The sequence below is a fragment of the Pelecanus crispus genome, chromosome W (assembly GCF_030463565.1).
Source record: "Pelecanus crispus isolate bPelCri1 chromosome W, bPelCri1.pri, whole genome shotgun sequence".
NCBI classification, from domain to species: domain Eukaryota; kingdom Metazoa; phylum Chordata; class Aves; order Pelecaniformes; family Pelecanidae; genus Pelecanus; species Pelecanus crispus.
In genome coordinates this window covers 7,607,204-7,626,512 of record NC_134675.1, presented here as the reverse complement: position 1 = coordinate 7,626,512, position 19,309 = coordinate 7,607,204, and the positions used below count along the sequence as shown (strand labels likewise).

At 44.6% G+C, this 19,309-nt stretch overlaps 1 protein-coding gene across 1 annotated transcript; it reads right to left on the bottom strand.

Annotated features, from left to right (window-relative positions):
* Window positions 1–746: 746 nt before the first annotated feature.
* LOC142596583 (large ribosomal subunit protein mL65-like) lies at window positions 747–3,606 on the bottom strand. Its single transcript, XM_075725764.1, has 3 exons — window positions 2,931–3,606; window positions 2,584–2,729; window positions 747–770 (listed from the first exon to the last, which is right to left on the bottom strand). The coding sequence occupies exons 1-3, from the start codon at window positions 3,604–3,606 to the stop codon at window positions 747–749; spliced, it is 846 nt and encodes a 281-aa protein (XP_075581879.1).
* Between the last annotated feature and the right edge of the window lie 15,703 nt (window positions 3,607–19,309).

Below are 19,309 nucleotides of genomic sequence, written 5' to 3'. Positions count from 1 at the left end.
AAACAAGAGGAACAAAACCCAAGAAAAACAAGTGATGCAACCACTCACCACCTTCTGACCGACGCCCAGCCAGTCCCCGAGCAGCAATCACTGCCCCCCCGGCCAACTCCTCCCAGTTTATATACTGAGCATGATGTCATATGGTATGGAATAGCCCTTTGGCCAGTTTGGGTCAGCTGTCTTGGCTGTGCCCCCTCCTAGTTTCTTGTGCACCAAAAGCTGAAAAAACATGAAAAAGTCCTTGACTAGCATAAGCAGTACTTAGCCACAACTAAAACATCAGTGTGTTATCAGCATTCTTCTCATACTAAATCCAAACCACAGCACTATGCCAGCTACTAGGAAGAAAATTAACTCTATTCCAGCTGAAACCAGGAGAGATGTATATAGTGTTTGCTAGACAAATATTTGACTAAGAACAAGGCATAATTCTAGCCCATACTTCATGGAGTTACAATGAAGTTCAGGCACATAAACAGGAATACTTTATTGTTTAATAATTTACAACTCTTTTGGTGTGTTTAACAGAAAACAAGCCAACTGAAGCAGAACTTCATCATTAAAGCCTTTCATACTACCATCTTCCATAACATTGTATAATGGCTTACTGTCTGTACCCCAACACATATTCTTCTGAGGGTTATTTTGAATAGTTTCTACAGTTAGTGCTAAAGTATTCAGCTGGTAACAAAAGAAAGCAAAGTATTTTCCATCAGTCACTATTGCCTGCGATACAAAAGGATGGGTCACATCTGCTTCACTCCAGAATCCTACAAAGTAAAGAAACAACAGTACTTATACAGGACTCGAAATTCCTATCACCGTACACATCTAAACCCCAGTCTTGAAATACAGAAAAATACTGGGAACTGCAGCAGCCACTTAGTAGGGGTTAAAGTCCTGTCTGCTTTAACACCACAAGCATTCTTCATACAGACTAACTATGAAAATATAAAACACAAGCACCAATTAAGGATCTTTCCAAGATCAGGGACACAGTGGCATATTTGCATTTTGTACACAGTTCCCTACGAAAGCTGGGCATCAATCACAATGTTAACACATGCTGACTGAAAAAAAACAAACTGATGAGCCAAGTGACTTTTCAAAATTACATACATAAGTTATTAATGCATCCAAGTCCTGCAAGTGATCTGAGGGGAAATGTCTTTTGACTATTCTACACTTTTCACAGGGCAGTGAACATTTGTTTCATGACAGAAGCATCCATATGTATGCATGAGCATAACTGACTACAGTAACCTGCCAGACAACACTATGTCAATAAGAATTAATGCTTCAAACAGCTCCCACTGAACATTAATAGTCTTTTAAAAATATTTTCTTTACATATTTATGCATGTGTGTTAACATACATAGTGATATTCTTAAAAGATATTTGGTATCATGTGCAATGAACACCACTAGAAACTGTTACAGAACAAAGAAAAAAATCATAGATTTGAATCATGCTGTCCTTCTAACTCATAATGTGCTTACAACTGTAACCAGCTTTGAAGCCAAGACTTACTTGACTTCAATGTTTTATGTCCACAAAAAAAGTCAACCTTTCTAACATACCATTACATAAAAAATTTGATGCAGAGCCAGCAATATATGTCCTAGTCAAAGGATTTTCTTCAATGTGTTGTTTCACAAGTGAAACTACAAACCAGCAGGTATCTTCTAGCAACACTAGCTAACAATTATATTTACATGAATAAGCAAAAGATTGATCTGGTCTATCCATCCAGGTCTTCTGGGATTTTTAGACAAACATAGGCATAAAATCATGAAGTAAGGCTGCTGACATTTTTCTTTCACTGATTATAGTTTCATAGAATTGACATTTCTGAAACAAGGGGCTAAGTGACTTACTTGTTTCAGGAAAAAAAAAAAACAAACAACTGCTTGAGACCTACCACCTTTCCCCATAACAAATGTGGAATGAGCAAGTGAATGCAAGATTGAGGTTTTTGCACAGGTTTAGTGTTATATATGAAAAATAAATAAATAAATAATAAACTATATTTATTAATATTAAATATTAATTAATTCTCCCTGAGTCAAAGTACTCAAAGACAAAGTCTTAAATAACTCCATTCATTGGATCAATTAATTTTTTTAAAACCTACTTAAAGGATGGTCTTCAGAAGAAAAAGCATGAAAAAAAGGTACTGGGGAGAAAAGTTTAGAGAACTTTATAGTATGCATTCATCACTGGGAAAAATTTAACAGGTTGACTGTCTCACCTCGATATATTGCTTGTGCTGCTGTCCAGGCAGAGAGACTTGCAATACCATTAGCTCGATAAACAACTTCAATCTAATCCTGAAGATTTGCTCTTACAAACCTCTCCCTTTTGTGGGGATGACCAACATGATGTTCAGAAGACTGTCTCAATGTCTATAAAGCACTTAGCACAACAAGGTAATAAGAGCATTAAGACTTGAAAAATGCACAAATGCTCTACATAACTGATTAAACAGGTCCTCCACATACTATCTATTGCATGGTTTCAGTGGCAGCCAGAAACATACATGAAAACACACGTGATTAACTTGCTGTTAAAAACATCCATACCTCTGGAAGTTGCTTTGGTACACAGATCTGGAGGTGCGGGTTATCATCTATCTGAAATCGCACAGGATCGACTCTACCTTTTCGATGTTCATGAACAACAACTTCCTCACCATGATGCCAGTAATAGTTAACCTCAGGTTCTAGATCTGAAACAGAACGGAAGAGGAGAGGGAAATAAGAGATCAAAAATCAAATTCCACTCGCACCGTGTGGGACAGAGGAGATGAGATGAATTACTAGTGATGGTCTGAACAACTCAGCTACACCAGCGGCACTCCTGCCAGGTTCACAGACCAGCCTCACTGCCCAGGGTGCCCGCTTCTCTCCCTCCCACTTCCGTTCCGCACCAAGGGAGGAGGCAGCCAGAAGCAAGTTGCAACCGCACAGGAAGGCGGCAAGGGTGGAGATGAGCTGCGTGAGGAACAGACTGGGTGTGTGATCCTGATCGTGGTAGAGGGATGGCCACTTCTTATTCTGCTGGAAGCTATCCTGCAAGAGTGTGTCACAGGCAAGGAAGTGCAGCTTCCCCATATCCAGGTCTGGCACTGCTCCCACTGCGGGCTCCGGGGTTTTAGTGGTCCCTGATGCCACCATTCCCAGCTCCAGAGCTTTGCTGGCCTCGGGCACTGCTCCCACTGCACCCTCCAGGGCTTTTGCGGCCTCTGATGCCACCGCCTCCAGGGCTTTCACAGCTGCCTGCACCACTCTCAGGGGCAGCCCTGTCATGAAGACAGTCTTGGTGAAGCTCTGGCACCAGCAGTTGGCATTGAGGGTGAAGGTCTGCGGGTAAACCATGTCCTTGGGCCGCTGCAGCTGCCCGTAGAGCCACAGCTTCTCCTCCATCAAGGCTGCTGCATGCACCCGCTGGTAGAAATGCTCCAGGTGCTGCTGCTTGGCCGCTTTGCTCTTCGCCATGGTGGAAGCCACTATGGGCAGGTAGAGAAAGTCGAGGGGCTCCGGGGGGCAGCAGACTCCGTTTGCAAGAACTAGCACTGGCCATGCCACAGCACCCGCCACCGCCATTTCACAGAGCCATGAGAGAGTGGAAGGGCAATGTTTGGCAACTGGAAAACCTGATTGGCTGCTGGGAACCATGTGAGACAACCTTCCAGTCGGGGGGAGGGGGGGAGAGGGCAGAGGGGGAAAAAAGGGACAGGACATACGCCATGTGTTCCCAACATCTCTCCCGGAATTACAGCTCCTAGGATGCACAGCGGGAGGTGGCCCAGAGGTGCCGGGCCTCACTGCAGGTTCCTCTCACCATGGGATTTCTGACACTCCAGCTGTATCCGTCTCGTGGAAGGCTTACCTGGCTGCTCTCCCTTTCTCCCCAGTATGAGTCCATACTTCAGAGGGAGTCCCACATCTCAAATGGAATGGTTATGTTGCACAGACAAGGAGCCTTTACCTGCTTTCATTTTGAGAAGACAAGATTTTTGAACCCATTTTCTACATGCTCATCTTCAGGAGATAATTACCCCCCACTGATTTGAAAGACCATTCAATCTACATGATATAGATAAATTCTTTCTAAAATAAAAAAGAGACTGAAACTTTTTCTCTACAGAATCCCTATTAAGGACAAAGGATTTTGTACAAACAAAGAACTGTAGCAGAAATATGAGAGAATTTATTGACAAAATCTCGAAACTTGAACATGCATGATTCGGCCCTGGGTATGTGGAGCACAAGTCAGCCTCATTGCCTCTATATCTGTGAATGTAAATGCTGGGCTGGTCTGCTCTGTTGTACTGTAGAAAAGACTCGTTTTTAGAGGATAGTAGGTACCCACAGCACCAAGTATACACTGAAATAACAGCTTGTCAGAAACTGCAGAACCTATGAAGCTGGCTTTATTAAAGGAATTCAGCTCTACTAAAATAAGATCTATTGTGCTGGTTTTGGCTGGGGTAGAGTTAATTTTCTTCACAGTAGCTAGTATGAGGCTATGTTTTGGATTTGTGCTGAAAACGCTGTCGATAATACAGGGATGTTTTAGTTACTGCTGAGCAGTGCTTACACAGAGTCAAGGCCTTTTCTGCTCCTCACACCACCCCACCAGCGAGTAGGCTGGGGGTGCACAAGAAGTTGGGAAGGGACACAGCTGGGACAGCTGACACCAACTGACCAAAGGGGTCATATGACCATACCATATGACATTATGCTCAGTATATAAAGCTGGGGGAAGAAGAAGGAAGGGAGGACATTCAGAGTTATGGTGTTTGTCTTCCTAAGTAACCATTACGCATGATAGAACCCTGCTTTCCTGAAGATGGCTGAACACCTGCCTGCCGATGGGAAGCAGTGAATGAATTCCTTGTTTTGCTTTGCTTGCGTGCGTGGCTTTTACTTTACCTATTAAACTGTCTTTATCTCAACCCATGAGTTTTCTCACTTTTACCCTTCTGATTCTCTCCCCCATCTCACTGTGAGGGGAGTGTGGGGCTTAGTTGCTCACTGGGGTTAAAACACAACATCTGTTATGGTAGTCGTTTATGAAACCGGAAATAAACTAAAATTGACATACTGACATTTCAAGGAGAAGGGGTACAGTTATTGCATTTTTATCTTTGAGATACTTGGAAAAGTTGAGGGTGGTGGACAAACATCCACTCTTTGGTGGACAAATGAAGCTTACTATTATTCTTACAAGTTTTCTTCTTTCATTTTTGTTTTAACTTGATCACTTGCAGTATTCTTGGGAGATGGTTTTTTTTCTGTATTTCCATGTGTTGTGCGTTGACCTTGCCTGGCCATCAGGTGCTCTATCACTCCCCTCCTCAGCAGGACACTCAGGGAGAAAATGAGATGGAAAAAAATCTTGTGGGTCAAGATAAAGACAGTTTAATAAAAGGCAAAAGTGAAGGCCGTGTGCAGAAGCAGAAGGAAAACAAAGATTGTATTCTCCACTTCCCATCATCAGGCGATGCCCAGCCACTTCCCGAGAAGCAGGGCCTCAGTATGCATAGCGGTTGCTCCGGAAGATAAACGCCTTAATAATGAATGCCCCCCTCCCCTCCTCCTTTCTCTTAGCTTTTATTGCTGAGCCGATGTCATATGGTATGGAATATCCCTTTGGTCAGTTTGGGTCAGCTGTCCTGGCTATATCCCCCTCCAGGATCTTGCCCACTCCCAGCCTACTGTCCTTTGGGGATGAGGTGGGATGTTGGAGACAGCCTTGATGCTGTGTGAACACTGCTCAGCAGTAGCCAAGATGCTGGTGTGTTATCAACACCTTTCTAGCTACCAAGAGAGAGCATAGCACTATGAGGGCTGCTATTGGGAAAGTTAACTCCATCCCAGCCAGACCCAATACACCATGACATTTATGTATTGTCTGAAACATTTAGACTGACTGGTGGGAGAAGAAGTTATGAGTGGAATTAACAGGAGACATAGAATCATAGAACCATAGAATCATCTAGGTTGGAAAAGACCTTAAAGATCATCCAGTCCAACCATTAACCTACACTACCAAGCCCACTCTAGACTAATCAAGGGTAGACCAGACTAAACCATATCCCGAAGTGCCACATCTACCCGTTTTTTAAACGCCTCCAGGGATGGTGACTCCACCACCTCTCTGGGCAGCCTGTTCCAATGCCTGACCACCCTTTCCGTAAAGAAATTTTTCCTAATTTCCAGTCTAAACCTCCCCTGGCGCAGCTTAAGCCCATTTCCTCTTGTCCTATCGCTAGCTACTTGGGAGAAGAGACCAACACCCACCTCACTACAACCTCCTTTCAGGTAGTTGTAGAGAGCGATAAGGTCTCCCCTCAGCCTCCTCTTCTCCAGGCTAAACAACCCCAGTTCCCTCAGCCGCTCCTCATAAGACTTGTTCTCCAGACCCTTCACCAGCTTCGTTGCCCGCCTCTGAACACGCTCCAGCACCTCAATGTCTTTCTTGTAGTGAGGGGCCCAAAACTGGACACAGTATTCCAGGTGCGGCCTCACCAGCGCCGAGTACAGGGGGACAATCACCTCCCTGCTCCTGCTGGCCACAGCATTCCTGATACAAGCCAGGATGCTGTTGGCCTTCTTGGCCACCTGGGCACACTGCTGGCTCATGTTCAGCCGGCTATCTACTAACACCCCCAGGTCCTTTTCGGCCAGGCAGCTTTCCAGCCACTCCTCCCCAAGCCTGTAGCGTTGCATGGGGTTGTTGTGACCCAAGTGCAGGACCCGGCACTTGGCCTTGTTGAACCTCATACAGTTGGCCACGGCCCATCGATCCAGTCTGTCCAGGTCCCTCTGCAGGGCCATCCTACCCTCGAGCAGATCGACACTCCCACCCAATTTGGTGTCGTCTGCAAACTTACTGAGGGCACACTCGATCCCCTCATCCAGATCATTGATAAAGATATTGAACAAGACTGGCCCTAAAACAAAGCCCTGGGGAACACCGCTCGTGACCGGCCGCCAACTGGACTTAACACCATTTATCACTACTCTCTGGGCTCGGCCACCCAACCAGTTCTTTACCCAGCGAAGAGTATGCCTGTCCAAGCCGTGAGCTGCCAGCTTCCCGAGGAGGATATTATGCGAGACGGTGTCAAAAGCTTTGCTAAAGTCGAGGTAGATGACATCCACAGCCTTTCCATCATCTACCAGGCGGGTCACCAGGTCATAGAAGGAGATCAGGTTGGTCAAGCAGGACCTGCCTTTTGTGAACCCATGCTGGCTGGGCCTGATCCCCTGGTTGACCTGTACTTGCCTGTGGAGTTCGCTCAAGATGAACCTCTCCATAATCTTTCCCGGCACCGAGGTCAGGCTGACAGGCCTGTAGTTCCCCGGGTCCTCCTTCCGGCCCTTCTTGTAGATGGGCGTCACATTGGCAAGCCTCCAGTCATCAGGGACCTCCCCTGTTAACCAGGACTGTTGATAGATGATGGAAAGTGGCTTGGCAAGCTCCTCTGCCAGCTCCCTCAGTACTCTCGGGTGGATCCCATCCGGCCCCATAGACTTGTGAGCGTCCAGGTGGCATAGCAGGTCATTAACTGCTTCCTCCTGGACTATGAGGGCTCCATTCTGGTCCCTATCCCTATCCTCTTGCTCAAGGGCCTGAGTACCCTGGGGATGACCGGTCTGGCTGTTGAACACAGAGGCAAAGAAGGCGTTAAGTACTTCAGCCTTTTCCTTGTCCTCGGTGACAATGTTCCCCCCCACATCCAGCAAAGAATGGAGATCCTCCTTGGCTCTCCTTTTATTGCTGATGTACTTATAAAAGCATTTTTTATTGTCTTTTACAGCACTGGCCAGATTGAGTTCTAGCTGGGCTTTTGCCTTTCTAATTTCCTCCCTGCAGGACCTAACAAGATCCCTGTACTCCTCCTGAGCTGCCCGCCCCTTCTGCCAAAGGCGGTAGACTCTCCTTTTTTCCCTGAGTCCCCGCAAAAGCTCCCTATTCAGCCAGGCCGGTCGATTTCCCCTCCGGTTGGTCTTACGACACATGGGGACAGCCCGCTCCTGCGCCCTTAAGACTTCCTTCTTGAAGAGGGCCCAGCCTTCCTGGACCCCTTTGCCCTTCAGGACCGCCTCCCAAGGGACTTTCCCAACCAGGGTCCTGAAGAGGGCAAAGTCTGCCCTCCGGAAGTCCATGGTAATAGTTTTGGTGCCCCTCCGCTTAGCATCACCCAAAATTGAGAACTTTATCATGTCGTGGTCGCTAAGCCCGAGACGGCCTCCGACCTCGACATTTCCCACAAGCCCTTCTCTGTTGGTAAACAGCAGGTCAAGCGGGGCACCTCCCCTGGTAGGCTCGCTTACCAGCTGCATTAGAAAGTTATCCCCCACATGCTCTAGGAACTTCCAAGACTGCTGCCTCTCTGCTGTGTGGTATTTCCAGCAGATGTCTGGCAAGTTGAAGTCCCCCATGAGAACAAGGGCTAGCGATTGCGACACTTCTGCCAGCCGCTTATAGAATGCCTCATCTACCTCTACCTCCTGGTTGGGTGGTCTATAGCAGACTCCCAACAGGACATCCGCCTTTCCAGCCTTCCCCCTCATCCTTACCCATAAGCATTCCACCTTGTCATCACCACTGTCAAGCTCTATGCAGTCGAAACACTCCCTAACATACAGAGCCACCCCACCGCCTTTCCTACCCTGCCTATCCCTTCTGAAGAGCTTATAGCCCTCCAGTGCAGCACTCCAGTCATGAGAGTCGTCCCACCACGTTTCCGTGGTGCATGTTACATATATCCCAGATAGTCTTTAACTTCAGCTTAGCTTTCTGCTGAATTGCTGGTCAGAGCTGCAACTGTGTTTGGGGGAAATTTTGGAATACATGACAATGATTGAAATCCAGTGTTTGGGTTTATATTTTCAAAGTTTTTTAAAGGAAATTTCTGTCCCATATAGTTATAGAGAACTGAAAACAACATGTTATGAGTGACTCCAGTGTCTCAAAATCCAGACAGAAATCAAAGCTGTTTTTTAGATTCTGTCTTCAGTTTTGGTAGCTGAAACCTGTTTTATCTGAATACTTGCTATTAGTTAATAACTGAATAACGAAACCAGCCTTTTCAGGTACCTGAACCATGCATAAAGCTAATTCAGTCTTCTGAATGAAAATACAGACTTTTCACTGCTTCCAGTAGGTTTTGGCTGTACCTCAGCACTATATAGGCAATTGCCCAGAGCAGGACATTTGCAAGAACTGCACAATGACTCCTCTTCTTGCTTTGCGTAAATCACAACCCCAAGGCAAGCCAGCTGCTGCTGGGGCAACTGTGAGGGGGCAGGGGCATGCAAAGGAGGTTACTGCAGGGGGCCAGGGCATTCCCGCCAGAAAGCAATAGCTGCCTCATACCCTTGGCAGGAAGAATAAGAAGTGCCTCATTCATACCACAGTAAAGTTCAAGTTTGCCTACACTGCTGAAACACCTTTAGATGCCTTTGTCCAAACCTGTGTTAGCTGAAGAAAAGGTACTATCTGCATAAGTGATTGTCCTGGTTCTGGCTGGGATAGAGTTAATTTTCTTCCTAGTAGCTGGCATAGTGCTGTGTTTTGGATTTAGGATGAGAAGAATGCTGATAACACGCTGATGTTTTAGTTGTTGCTAAGTTCTGCTTATGCCAGTCAAGGACTTTTCAGCTTCCCATGCTCTGCCAGGTGCACAAGAAACTGGGTGGGGCCACAGCCAGAATAGTTGATCCAAACTGCCCCAAGGGCTATTCCATACCATGTGACATCATGCTCAGTATAGAAACTGGGGGGGGTTGGCCGGGGACCAGCGATCGCTGCTCGGGAACTGTCTGGGTATCGGTTGGCAGGTGGTGAGCAATTGCATTGTGCATCACTTGCTTTGTATATTATTATTATTATCATCATTATTATATTGTTATTATTACTACTACTGTTTTACTTTATTTCAGTTATTAAACTGTTCTTATCTCAACCCACGAGTTTTCTCGCTCTTACTCCTCCAATTCTCTCCCCCATCCCATCGGGGTAGTGGGAATGAGTGAGCAGCTGTGTGGTGCTTACTTGCTGGCTGGCGCTAAACCATGACAGTGTGCATGTGTGTGTGTTTGCATGTGCGAGTTTTCATTATCATGAGTGCTGCTATTTGCGAGGCACTAGTTTTTATGAATAAGGAGTCAGAGTTCATGTACCAGCCCACCATCTCTCTCCCTGTAATAACATTAGTTTAAAATTCATGGCTTCTCAAAAAATTCTGAATTGGGATTGTGTTTATATGGTGTTGTAGGTTTTGAATTGTTTTGCAGGGAGAATGGAAACAGAGTTCCATTTATTTGCAAGCATTTGAAACTTACATTTTACTGAAGACTTGCAGAAGGCTTGAAGAACTGAAGGACAATAAAAAAAGACATACAACCAACAAGAACAGTGAGAAAAATCACAGGGTTTCACAATTCTTTCTCCTTAATTTCTTCCCCTGCTCCAGGATATTTTCCTTTTTTGATTAGTTTGTTTTTCCTTTTGTTTACCTGAAAGATGCACACAGCCACATCAGTGCTGCTAAACCATAAGTGTCTTTGCTGCTGCCAACCCCCCCCAAACTCAAACATGAACTTCCACAGTTTGCCTCTTTTCTCCTTTCCGCTGTTTATTCCTGTTCTTCTCAATGTTTATGGGAAAAAGCCTTTTAGTGTTTCATTTTGATTTTCCTTGTATATTATAATAACAGCTAATCAATTGAGCCCTGTCACGACCCAAACTGGACAGTCCAGAGAGGATTGTGAAGGTTCTGTGATTCCCTTGGGCTAAATTAAGGTGAAACGACACCAAACGATCAATTAAACACTTTATTGACAGTAATCACCAACCTGAACTTGGAAAGCACTATGATATGCAGAGGATAAGGAGGACCCTCCCACTGAGTCATGAAGTTCAGAATAGACCCCCTTGCTTTCTAAACTCCTTTCCAGAGAGGAGTCTAGGTGCGGCTAGGTCTGATTTTTCTCTCAGACTTGGTCAATGGTTTATGTGAATAAGGAGGCAACCCGAACCAGGAAAGCACCACAATAAGCAAAGTGGGTTCTAATCCTGATACTTATAAAAGGAAAGGAAAAGGAAGAAAGAGGAGAGAGAGAGAGAGATATCACCACCCTTGGATCCCACAATGTCGATGATAAACGTGGCAGTCCTCCAGCGCTGGGCACGCTGCTCCTGGAGCCCAGGGCCTCTGGCTGCACCAGCGCCGGGTGGGGGAGGCTGGTCCGGAGCAGGGGCAGCAGCAGCGTGGTGTCCTCCAATGGTGGGGGGTGTGCCACGTGGCTCCTCGAAATTGTGTCTTTTATAGGCCAGTCCCTGCCTCTAGTCTCGCCCCCTTGAGGCTTGTTCCAGGATGTTCTCCATCTTCTGCGCAGGCGCCACTGTGGCGGGGGGGTGGTCGCGACAGGTCTTTTGGGGGTCTTTCGGGTGCTCGTGAGCCCCTTCCTCAAATGAACTCTGCATGACTTTTGACCATGAGAGGGCAGAACTGCAAATCCTCCAACATGCCTCCCAGCTCCTCCCTGCTCCTTCTCACCTGTGGTGCTATGCAGACCCCAATTTATCACTATGGAGACATTAACTTGTCTCTTTGCAGACCTTAACTTGCCTCACCACAATGTGTGAGACATTAACTCTTTCAGTCCCTGACAAGCCCCTAGGGAAACTATCAGATTTCCTAGTTTTTTAATTCTTATATGGCAGTAAGCTAGACTTATGTGCCATGTTGCTCTGTGATATGAGAGCTTCAAGAGATTTATGGACATGATCAGAGGATGACCAGAAAACTTCACAGACTGAGGCACCAACAAAGTCGTGCTACCATCTGAATGGATGGGTTAAGGATCACAGCTCTGGGCTTACAGGACCTGGTTCTGCCTCATTCACAAGCTAGAGTACCACTATTACGACAAATGTGGACAAACCTTCTCTCATTGACCCCAAAGATGGAATTGCTGGAGACATCCACACAGGTTAACATAAGCCAACCTGTGTCCAAATGCAGTCTGGCAGCATCAGTCCAACGCTGCATCTGAAGTAATGTGCTTGGCCAAGGGTTTACGACAAGGGCTTCACCAAGGGCAAGTCCTGCCTGACCAACCTAGTGGCTTTCTATGAAGGAGTAACTGCATCAGTGGACAAGGGAAAAGCAATGGATGTCATCTATCTGGACTTCTGTAAAGCCTTCGACACAGTCCCCCGCAACATCCTTCTCTCTAAATTGGAGAGATATGGGTTTGATGGGTGGACTGTTCGGTGGATAAGGAATTGGCTGGATGGTCGCATCCAGAGGGTCGTGGTCAATGGCTCAATGTCCAGATGGAGATCAGTGACAAGTGGGGTCCCTCAGGGGTCCGTACTGGGACCGGTGCTATTTAACACCTTCATCAATGACATAGACAGTGGGATCGAGTGCACCCTCAGCAAGTTTGCAGATGACACCAAGCTGAGTGGTGCCGTTGACACACCAAGAGGACGAGATGTCATCCAAAGGGACCTGGACAAGCTGGAGAGGTGGGCCTGTGTGAACGTCATGAGGTTCAACAAGGCCAAGTGCAAGGTCCTGCACCTGGGTCGGGGCAACCCCTGATATCAGTACAGGCTGGGGGATGAAGAGATTGAGAGCAGCCCTGCAGAGAAGGACTTGGGGGTACTGGTGGATGAAAAGCTGGACAAGAGCCAACAATGTGCACTTGCAGCCAAGAAAGCTAACCGAATCCTGGGCTGCATCAAGAGAAGCGGGGCCAGCAGGTCAAGGGAGGTGATTCTGCCCCTCTACTCTGCTCTGGTAAGACCTCACCTGGAGTACTGCGTCCAGCTCTGGGGCCCTCAGCACAAGAAGGACATGGACCTGCTGGAACGGGTCCAGAAGAGGGCCACCAAAATGATCCGAGGGCTGGAGCAGCTCTCCTATGAGGCCAGGCTGAGAGAGTTGGGATTGTTCAGCCTGGAGAAGAGAAGGCTGCGAGGAGACCTTATTGCGACCTTCCAATACTTAAAGTGGGCCTACAGGAAAGATGGGGAGAATCTTTTTAATAAGGCCTGTCATGACAGGACAAGGAATAACGGATTTAAACTAAAGAAGAATAGATTTAGACTAGACATAAGAATGAAATTTTTTACAATGAGGGTGGTAAGGCACTGGAATAGGTTGCCCGGAGAGGTAGTGGAAGCCCCATCCCTGGCAACATTCAAGGTCAGGTTGGACGGGGCTCTGAGCACCCTGATCTGGTTAAAGCTGTCCCTGCTCACTGCAGGGGGGTTGGGCTAGATGACCTCTAAAGGTCCCTTCCAACCCAAAGCATTCTATGATTCTATGATTCTATGATCAATAATAATTTTGTAAGCATATTTCAATAACTGCTTATAAATCTTAAATACTGAATAAAGCAAACCCTGACTGTCCTAAAGATAAACCACAGCTAAAAAAGTATACCATAAACAAAACAGATTTGTTTCTCAGTATGTGACATACTTTGGTTTTCCCACTACCAAAAATTGGACAAAATATTGTAATCATTTACCTTGAGCTGATAGCACATTGTTCTGGAAAGTTTGGAAAGATGTCTGCCAGACATTACTTATTTATCCAGACTCTCAGAAAAAAAATTTTGAATGTTCTTCAAAAAGTTTTGAATGTTCTTCATGTTTCTGGAATCTAAAATCTTGCCTATGGGAGCTATCTTTTTTAATAAATAAATGATAAGGCCTAAACCCCCAACCTCTCAAATAGTTCACAGACTTCTTTCTTCCCTCATATTCATTATCAACCTAATAATTTTACATGCCATATAAGCAAATTGAAGATTCACTGAATAAATTAGATAAACAGGCAGATAAAGAAGCACCACTCCTATTTATGTGTTTTTAGATGCTCTGATTATTGGGTCATAGAACAAATGTTTGATTCCTTCTCCTATACCATTTTATTTCTCCTGATTTGTGTATTTTATGCTCTCCCCATTCAGGAGGACATTCTTCTCGCCTAATTTTGGTTGTCTAAAAACTGAGTATGACATTTAAGCCTTAAAGGCATGTATACTCCTTTTATAGTCTATGGGCTGGGAGAGGAATATCCAGAGGGCAATTCATTGGTGTAGTATGTGGAATGAAAATAAAAAAACAGTTAGCTAGAGACCTAAGTATCACACAGCTACTACTTTACTGGAAATTCTGTCCTTATCCCCTATTTTGGATGTACTGAATTTGTCTGATCTTCCAAGATAACTCCCACTGAGTCAGGCTTGCAGGACAGTCATCATTTCATCAGACTGGACTCTAAATTTTGAGTGACTTTGCTGGTTGGAGCTACTTTGGTCTGTAGAAAAACCTTGGAAAACATACAGTTACAGACTTTTTAAAGAAAATTAAGATTAAGTCATTGAAAATTAATGAAAATCCATTTGGTCTTACTTGGTTAAAAATGTACAAATGGTGTAAAATATTATGAAATTTGTGGTGTAAAATTTTACAAATGGTGTTGTCATCTAAATTTTTTCAATCTTTATTAAGCTAATTAAATTGGAAAAAAAACTAATTAGCAGGAAATTTTAAAAATTATGCAGATATTTGGATTTATTGATTTTTATAGTAATTTGAAATATCATGTGCAAGTTCATAGTCACTAATAATTGGAATAAGCACTGTACATGTTTTTTCCTCAGCCAGTGCACTAGAACTTGATGCAAAATCAAAGAGATTCCACTTTGGAGCATCAGCTAACTCAGTTTGTTAGGAATGACTTCTGTATGTCATCATTATGCAGCACAGTGTAGAATGCTTTGGCATGCAAAAAAAGGATGAGGGGAAAAAAGATATGACAGAAATTCTCTCTAGTAGATTGTTTCTCTAGTAAAGTACCTATAAACTGATCCAGAGCAATATGCTCATCTCCCATAAGAAATCATTTTGTCAAGCTGAGTTTGCTTATGGCCTCGACAGAACAAGTTCTTCAGGAAGATGACAATGGGGGGAGGCATACAAAGCCCTGCAAGTTTATCAGCATGGAAATAAAAGCTGGTTATCTCCTTTATCCACAGCTTTCCACTCCATCTTGGCTAGTAAAAGAAGTGCCAGCCCAGCTGCAGGGGAATGGACTTGCTGGTTCAAGAGGTCTAATCTCAACTGCTGTTTCCCATGTGTCTCAGGGCCAGTGCGGTTTGCTGGGGCAATCAGGTCACACCCATGATTTTCACAAGTCCAGAGAATTTTTCAGTTCAGGAAACTGAACAAAATCAGCAAAAAAATTCTGAACATTTGGAGATTCCCCCACCCATAGGCTCAGAGTCATCCCACCTAACTTGCATGACCCAAATGGGCCCTCTTGCCTCCCCCTGCATCACTGAGGAGAGGCAGGCCTCAGGGCCCCCCGCCGAAACCCTGTCTGGAAACCTGTCACCTCCTCTTGCCAGTGAAGGGAGGATGAGGAGGGTCCTCACTCATGCACCGTATTGAGTGCCTGTAGGTACAGGAGGTGAATCCCAACTTAATGCCAATATGAACTGAATCTGCATTCACATTCGCTAGCTCTCTTCATGCTGTGCCTCTCCATTCCAGCCTCATTTACCACCTCCTTTCTCTGCTGATCTCAGAGCTCCCAATGTCCTTCTCTGAACTGCCAACTTTGCTCACTCACGGGACCCCCCACTCCTTTTCCTTTTCTCATCTGCTGCTGAAACAGCTTACCACAGGAAGATAGCCATCAGCCATGCTCCCTCTCACGACCAAGTAATAAAAGGGACAGCTATGAAAGTTGAATACAACTTCAAAGAGCGTTATATCAGCCTAGTAATTGCTAGAAATTAAATGCCTCTAAAATATATTCCTAGCAACCTTTGGATCAATATGTTTACCTCATGTACAGCAAAGCTTCCAAACATGTTAATATACTTTTGTTTGGGGATTGTTTAAAATAGACTGTCTTTTATTTTATGGAACTCACTAGCTGTTTGACAAATACGGGAATATTTTGTATAACTTATCCATTTTGCAGAATCTGGAATAAGCAAGTTACACCTGTGAAGCTAAGGCAATAAAACCTATTGGACTTGTAGTCTCAAATGAGACTTTGAACACACTTTGTTACAGCAGTTCAAATGAAGTAAGATGCCACTAATGCAATTAGAGAAATCATAATTATGCTACGTTTCTGCTTCAAAAGAAATCTGAGATGCGTGCTTATTCTTATCAAGGGCTGAAAGCTTGAATACAGAGCTTTATTTTCTGTCTAAAAGTCTTAACACATTCAGGCTGAGTGGAGTTTTACCAGCAATACTTTTTGCCTCAGCTCTGGTCCTTTCTTGCTTATTCTGTCAAATCAAGAAAAGCTTTGCTCTAGTCAAGTAGCAGTGGTAGGTAAAAGTTCGCCTATAGTTTTAAGTACAAACTCTCCAAGTATACACTTCAATGAATGACTGAAAGCTGTATAAGACTGTGCACTCTAGCCAAGATTTGCATAACCAATCCCTAGTAATATTCCTGCAGTAGCCAATTCTGTTGCTCTTTGTCATGGTTTAACCCTGGCTGGCAACTAAGCACCACATAGCCACTTGCTCACTCCCTGCCGCCAGTGGGGTGAGGGGGACAACTGGAAGGGTAGAAGTGAGAAAGGAACTCATGGGTTGAGGTAAAGACAGTTTAATAATTAAAAAGAAAATTTTAAAAAAATGTAAAGAAAAAAAACAACAAAGAGAGGAAAATAAAACCAAAGAAAAACAAGCGATGCAATTGAAAACAATTGCTCACCACCAACCGACCGATGCCCAGCCAGTCCCTGAGTAGTGCCTGCCCCCACCAACATCACCCCCGCAGTTTTATTGCTGAGCACAACATCATATGGTATGAAATATCCCTTTGGTCAGTTGGGGTCAGTTGTCCCAGCTGTGTCCCCTCCCAACTTTTTGTGCACCCCCAGCCTACTCGCTGGTGGGACAGTGTGAGGAGCAGAAAAGGCCTTGAATCTGTGTAAGCACTGCTCAGCAGTAACTAAAACATCCCTGTGTTATCAACACTGTTTGCAGCACAAATCCAAAACATAGCCCCATACAAGCCACAATGAAGAAAATTAACTCTATCCCAGCCAAAACCAGTAGACTCTTTAACTTTTGTAGATCGTCATTTGGGGAGATGCAGGAAGTGCTGATGCTAGCATCTCTGACATCTGCACTCTTTCATCCAACTGAAGCTAATTTAAAAACAACATTAACAATGTTACAGTAGCTCAAATAAAGATAAATATCTTGAAGTGTCTACTGAAGTTAAGTCATTTTGTAAATTAACTTGCTTCATTTATTTGTGGATTGTCAATGAGTATGGAGATTCTCACATTTATTCCAGATCAATTAAAGGCTGAATAACCTCTGTAAGTAATACAAGCTCCAAAGCCAATTTATAAGCACTTTACTGTAGGCAGCCTTGTCAAACAATTCATGAGGAACAAATGAAGAGACTAGGCTTGTCTCTTTCCTTGTTTGCTGCTTAAATTTTTCACCATTTATTTTGAGGAACTGAGTTGTGTCTATGGGATTTCATTTACTTTGTAGAAAAGATTACTTTTTAATACTTGGCTATTACTCATACAAATTACACTATGTAATCAACAATCCCGTCAGATAAACGAAGGTGGACCTGCAGAAGGAGCAACAATTTGTGATGCTGAAGTTTTTCTGTGATGGAGTAAGATCATTTCAAGGAATCGGAGACAATGGAAGATGAGTTTGTAAATTCAATGTGAAGTCTTATCTTCATGGGTGTTTTTTGGATGAGGAAAAAATATACCCACAGGTTGCTTTGGCTGCACCATGACACTGCAGAACATAGAAAGCCATGGATTCAGCTATACAGAGTGCCAAATAGAATATACTTCTATTTTTCTCCTTTTACACCCAACCAGGTGGGGATTTTAAAAAGCTGTAGTGGTTTAACCCAGTAGGCAGCTAAACACCACACAGCTGTTCACTCACTACCACCCCTCCCCAGTGGGATGGGGGAGAGAATAAAAAAAAAAAAAAGTAGTAAAATTTGTGAGTTGAGATAAACACAGTTTAATAGGACAGAAAACGAAGGGAAACTAATAACAATAATGATAATAGAATATACAAAATAAGTGATGCACGAGGCATTTGCTCACCACCCGCCATACCATCTACGTCATGCACAGGTCCTACCCTTTCCAATACTTTCCAATTAATCACCACCACTTTCCCTGTCTTTTGATATATATACACAGATATCATTCCCTTACACGATGGGCCATCCCTCTAAAATGTCCATTGAGTTCATTCAGTCCATGACTTTGGGTTCCATCTGTCATCACAGTCTTTCAGGGCAGAAGAGATGGTGTGTGGTGTTGGATTCTTGCATGCTGAAGCCAGTTCTGGTCCCAACACTACTGCACTTTGCTCGGTTTCATCAAAGTTCATTCTTCATTAAGCTGGGCAATTCAATTCTTACTGTAATACTGTTGATGTGGCATACAGCAACCATAAAAGTGATGACCTAGAGTATTATATAGCAATTAACATCATACAATTCAGTTCATTGACTACTTTCACCCAAATATAATTCCCTTGAGGTACACATTTGACTTCCCCAACCTTTCACATCACCCACCAAGTGCACCCAGGTCCTTGAGCAAAAGCAGTCCCACGAATGGGTTTGCCTTTGCCAGAAGGGGAGGTCACCCAGACTGTCTTCCCCAGCAGAGTTTTTATGTGCACTACAGGGACTTTATCTCCTTCTACAGTACGTAGAAGTTTTGATTGGGCAGGGCCAGCTCGGTGTTGACTAACCAGGTGGCTTTTGCTAAATGCGTATCCCAATGTTTGAATGTCCCACCACCCATTGCTCTCAGGGTAGGCTTTAACAGTCCATTGTATCGTTCGATTTTCCCGGAGGCTGGTGCATGATAGGGGACGTGATATACCCACTCAGTGCCGTGCTCTTTGGCCCAGGTGTCTATGAGGTTGTTTTGGAAATGAGTCCTGTTGTCTGACTCGATTCTTTCTGGGGTGCCATGTCGCCACAGGACTTGCTTTTCAAGGCCCAGGATGGTGTTCCGGGCGGTGGCATGGGGCACGGGATATGTTTCCAGCCATCCAGTGGTTGCTTCCACCATGGTGAGCACATAGCGCTTGCCTTGGCGGGTTTGTGGGAGTGTGATATAATCAATCTGCCAGGTCTCCCCATATTTATATTTCACCCATTGTCCTCCATACCAGAGGGGCTTGAACTGCTTGGCTTGCTTGATTGCAGCGCATGTTTCACATT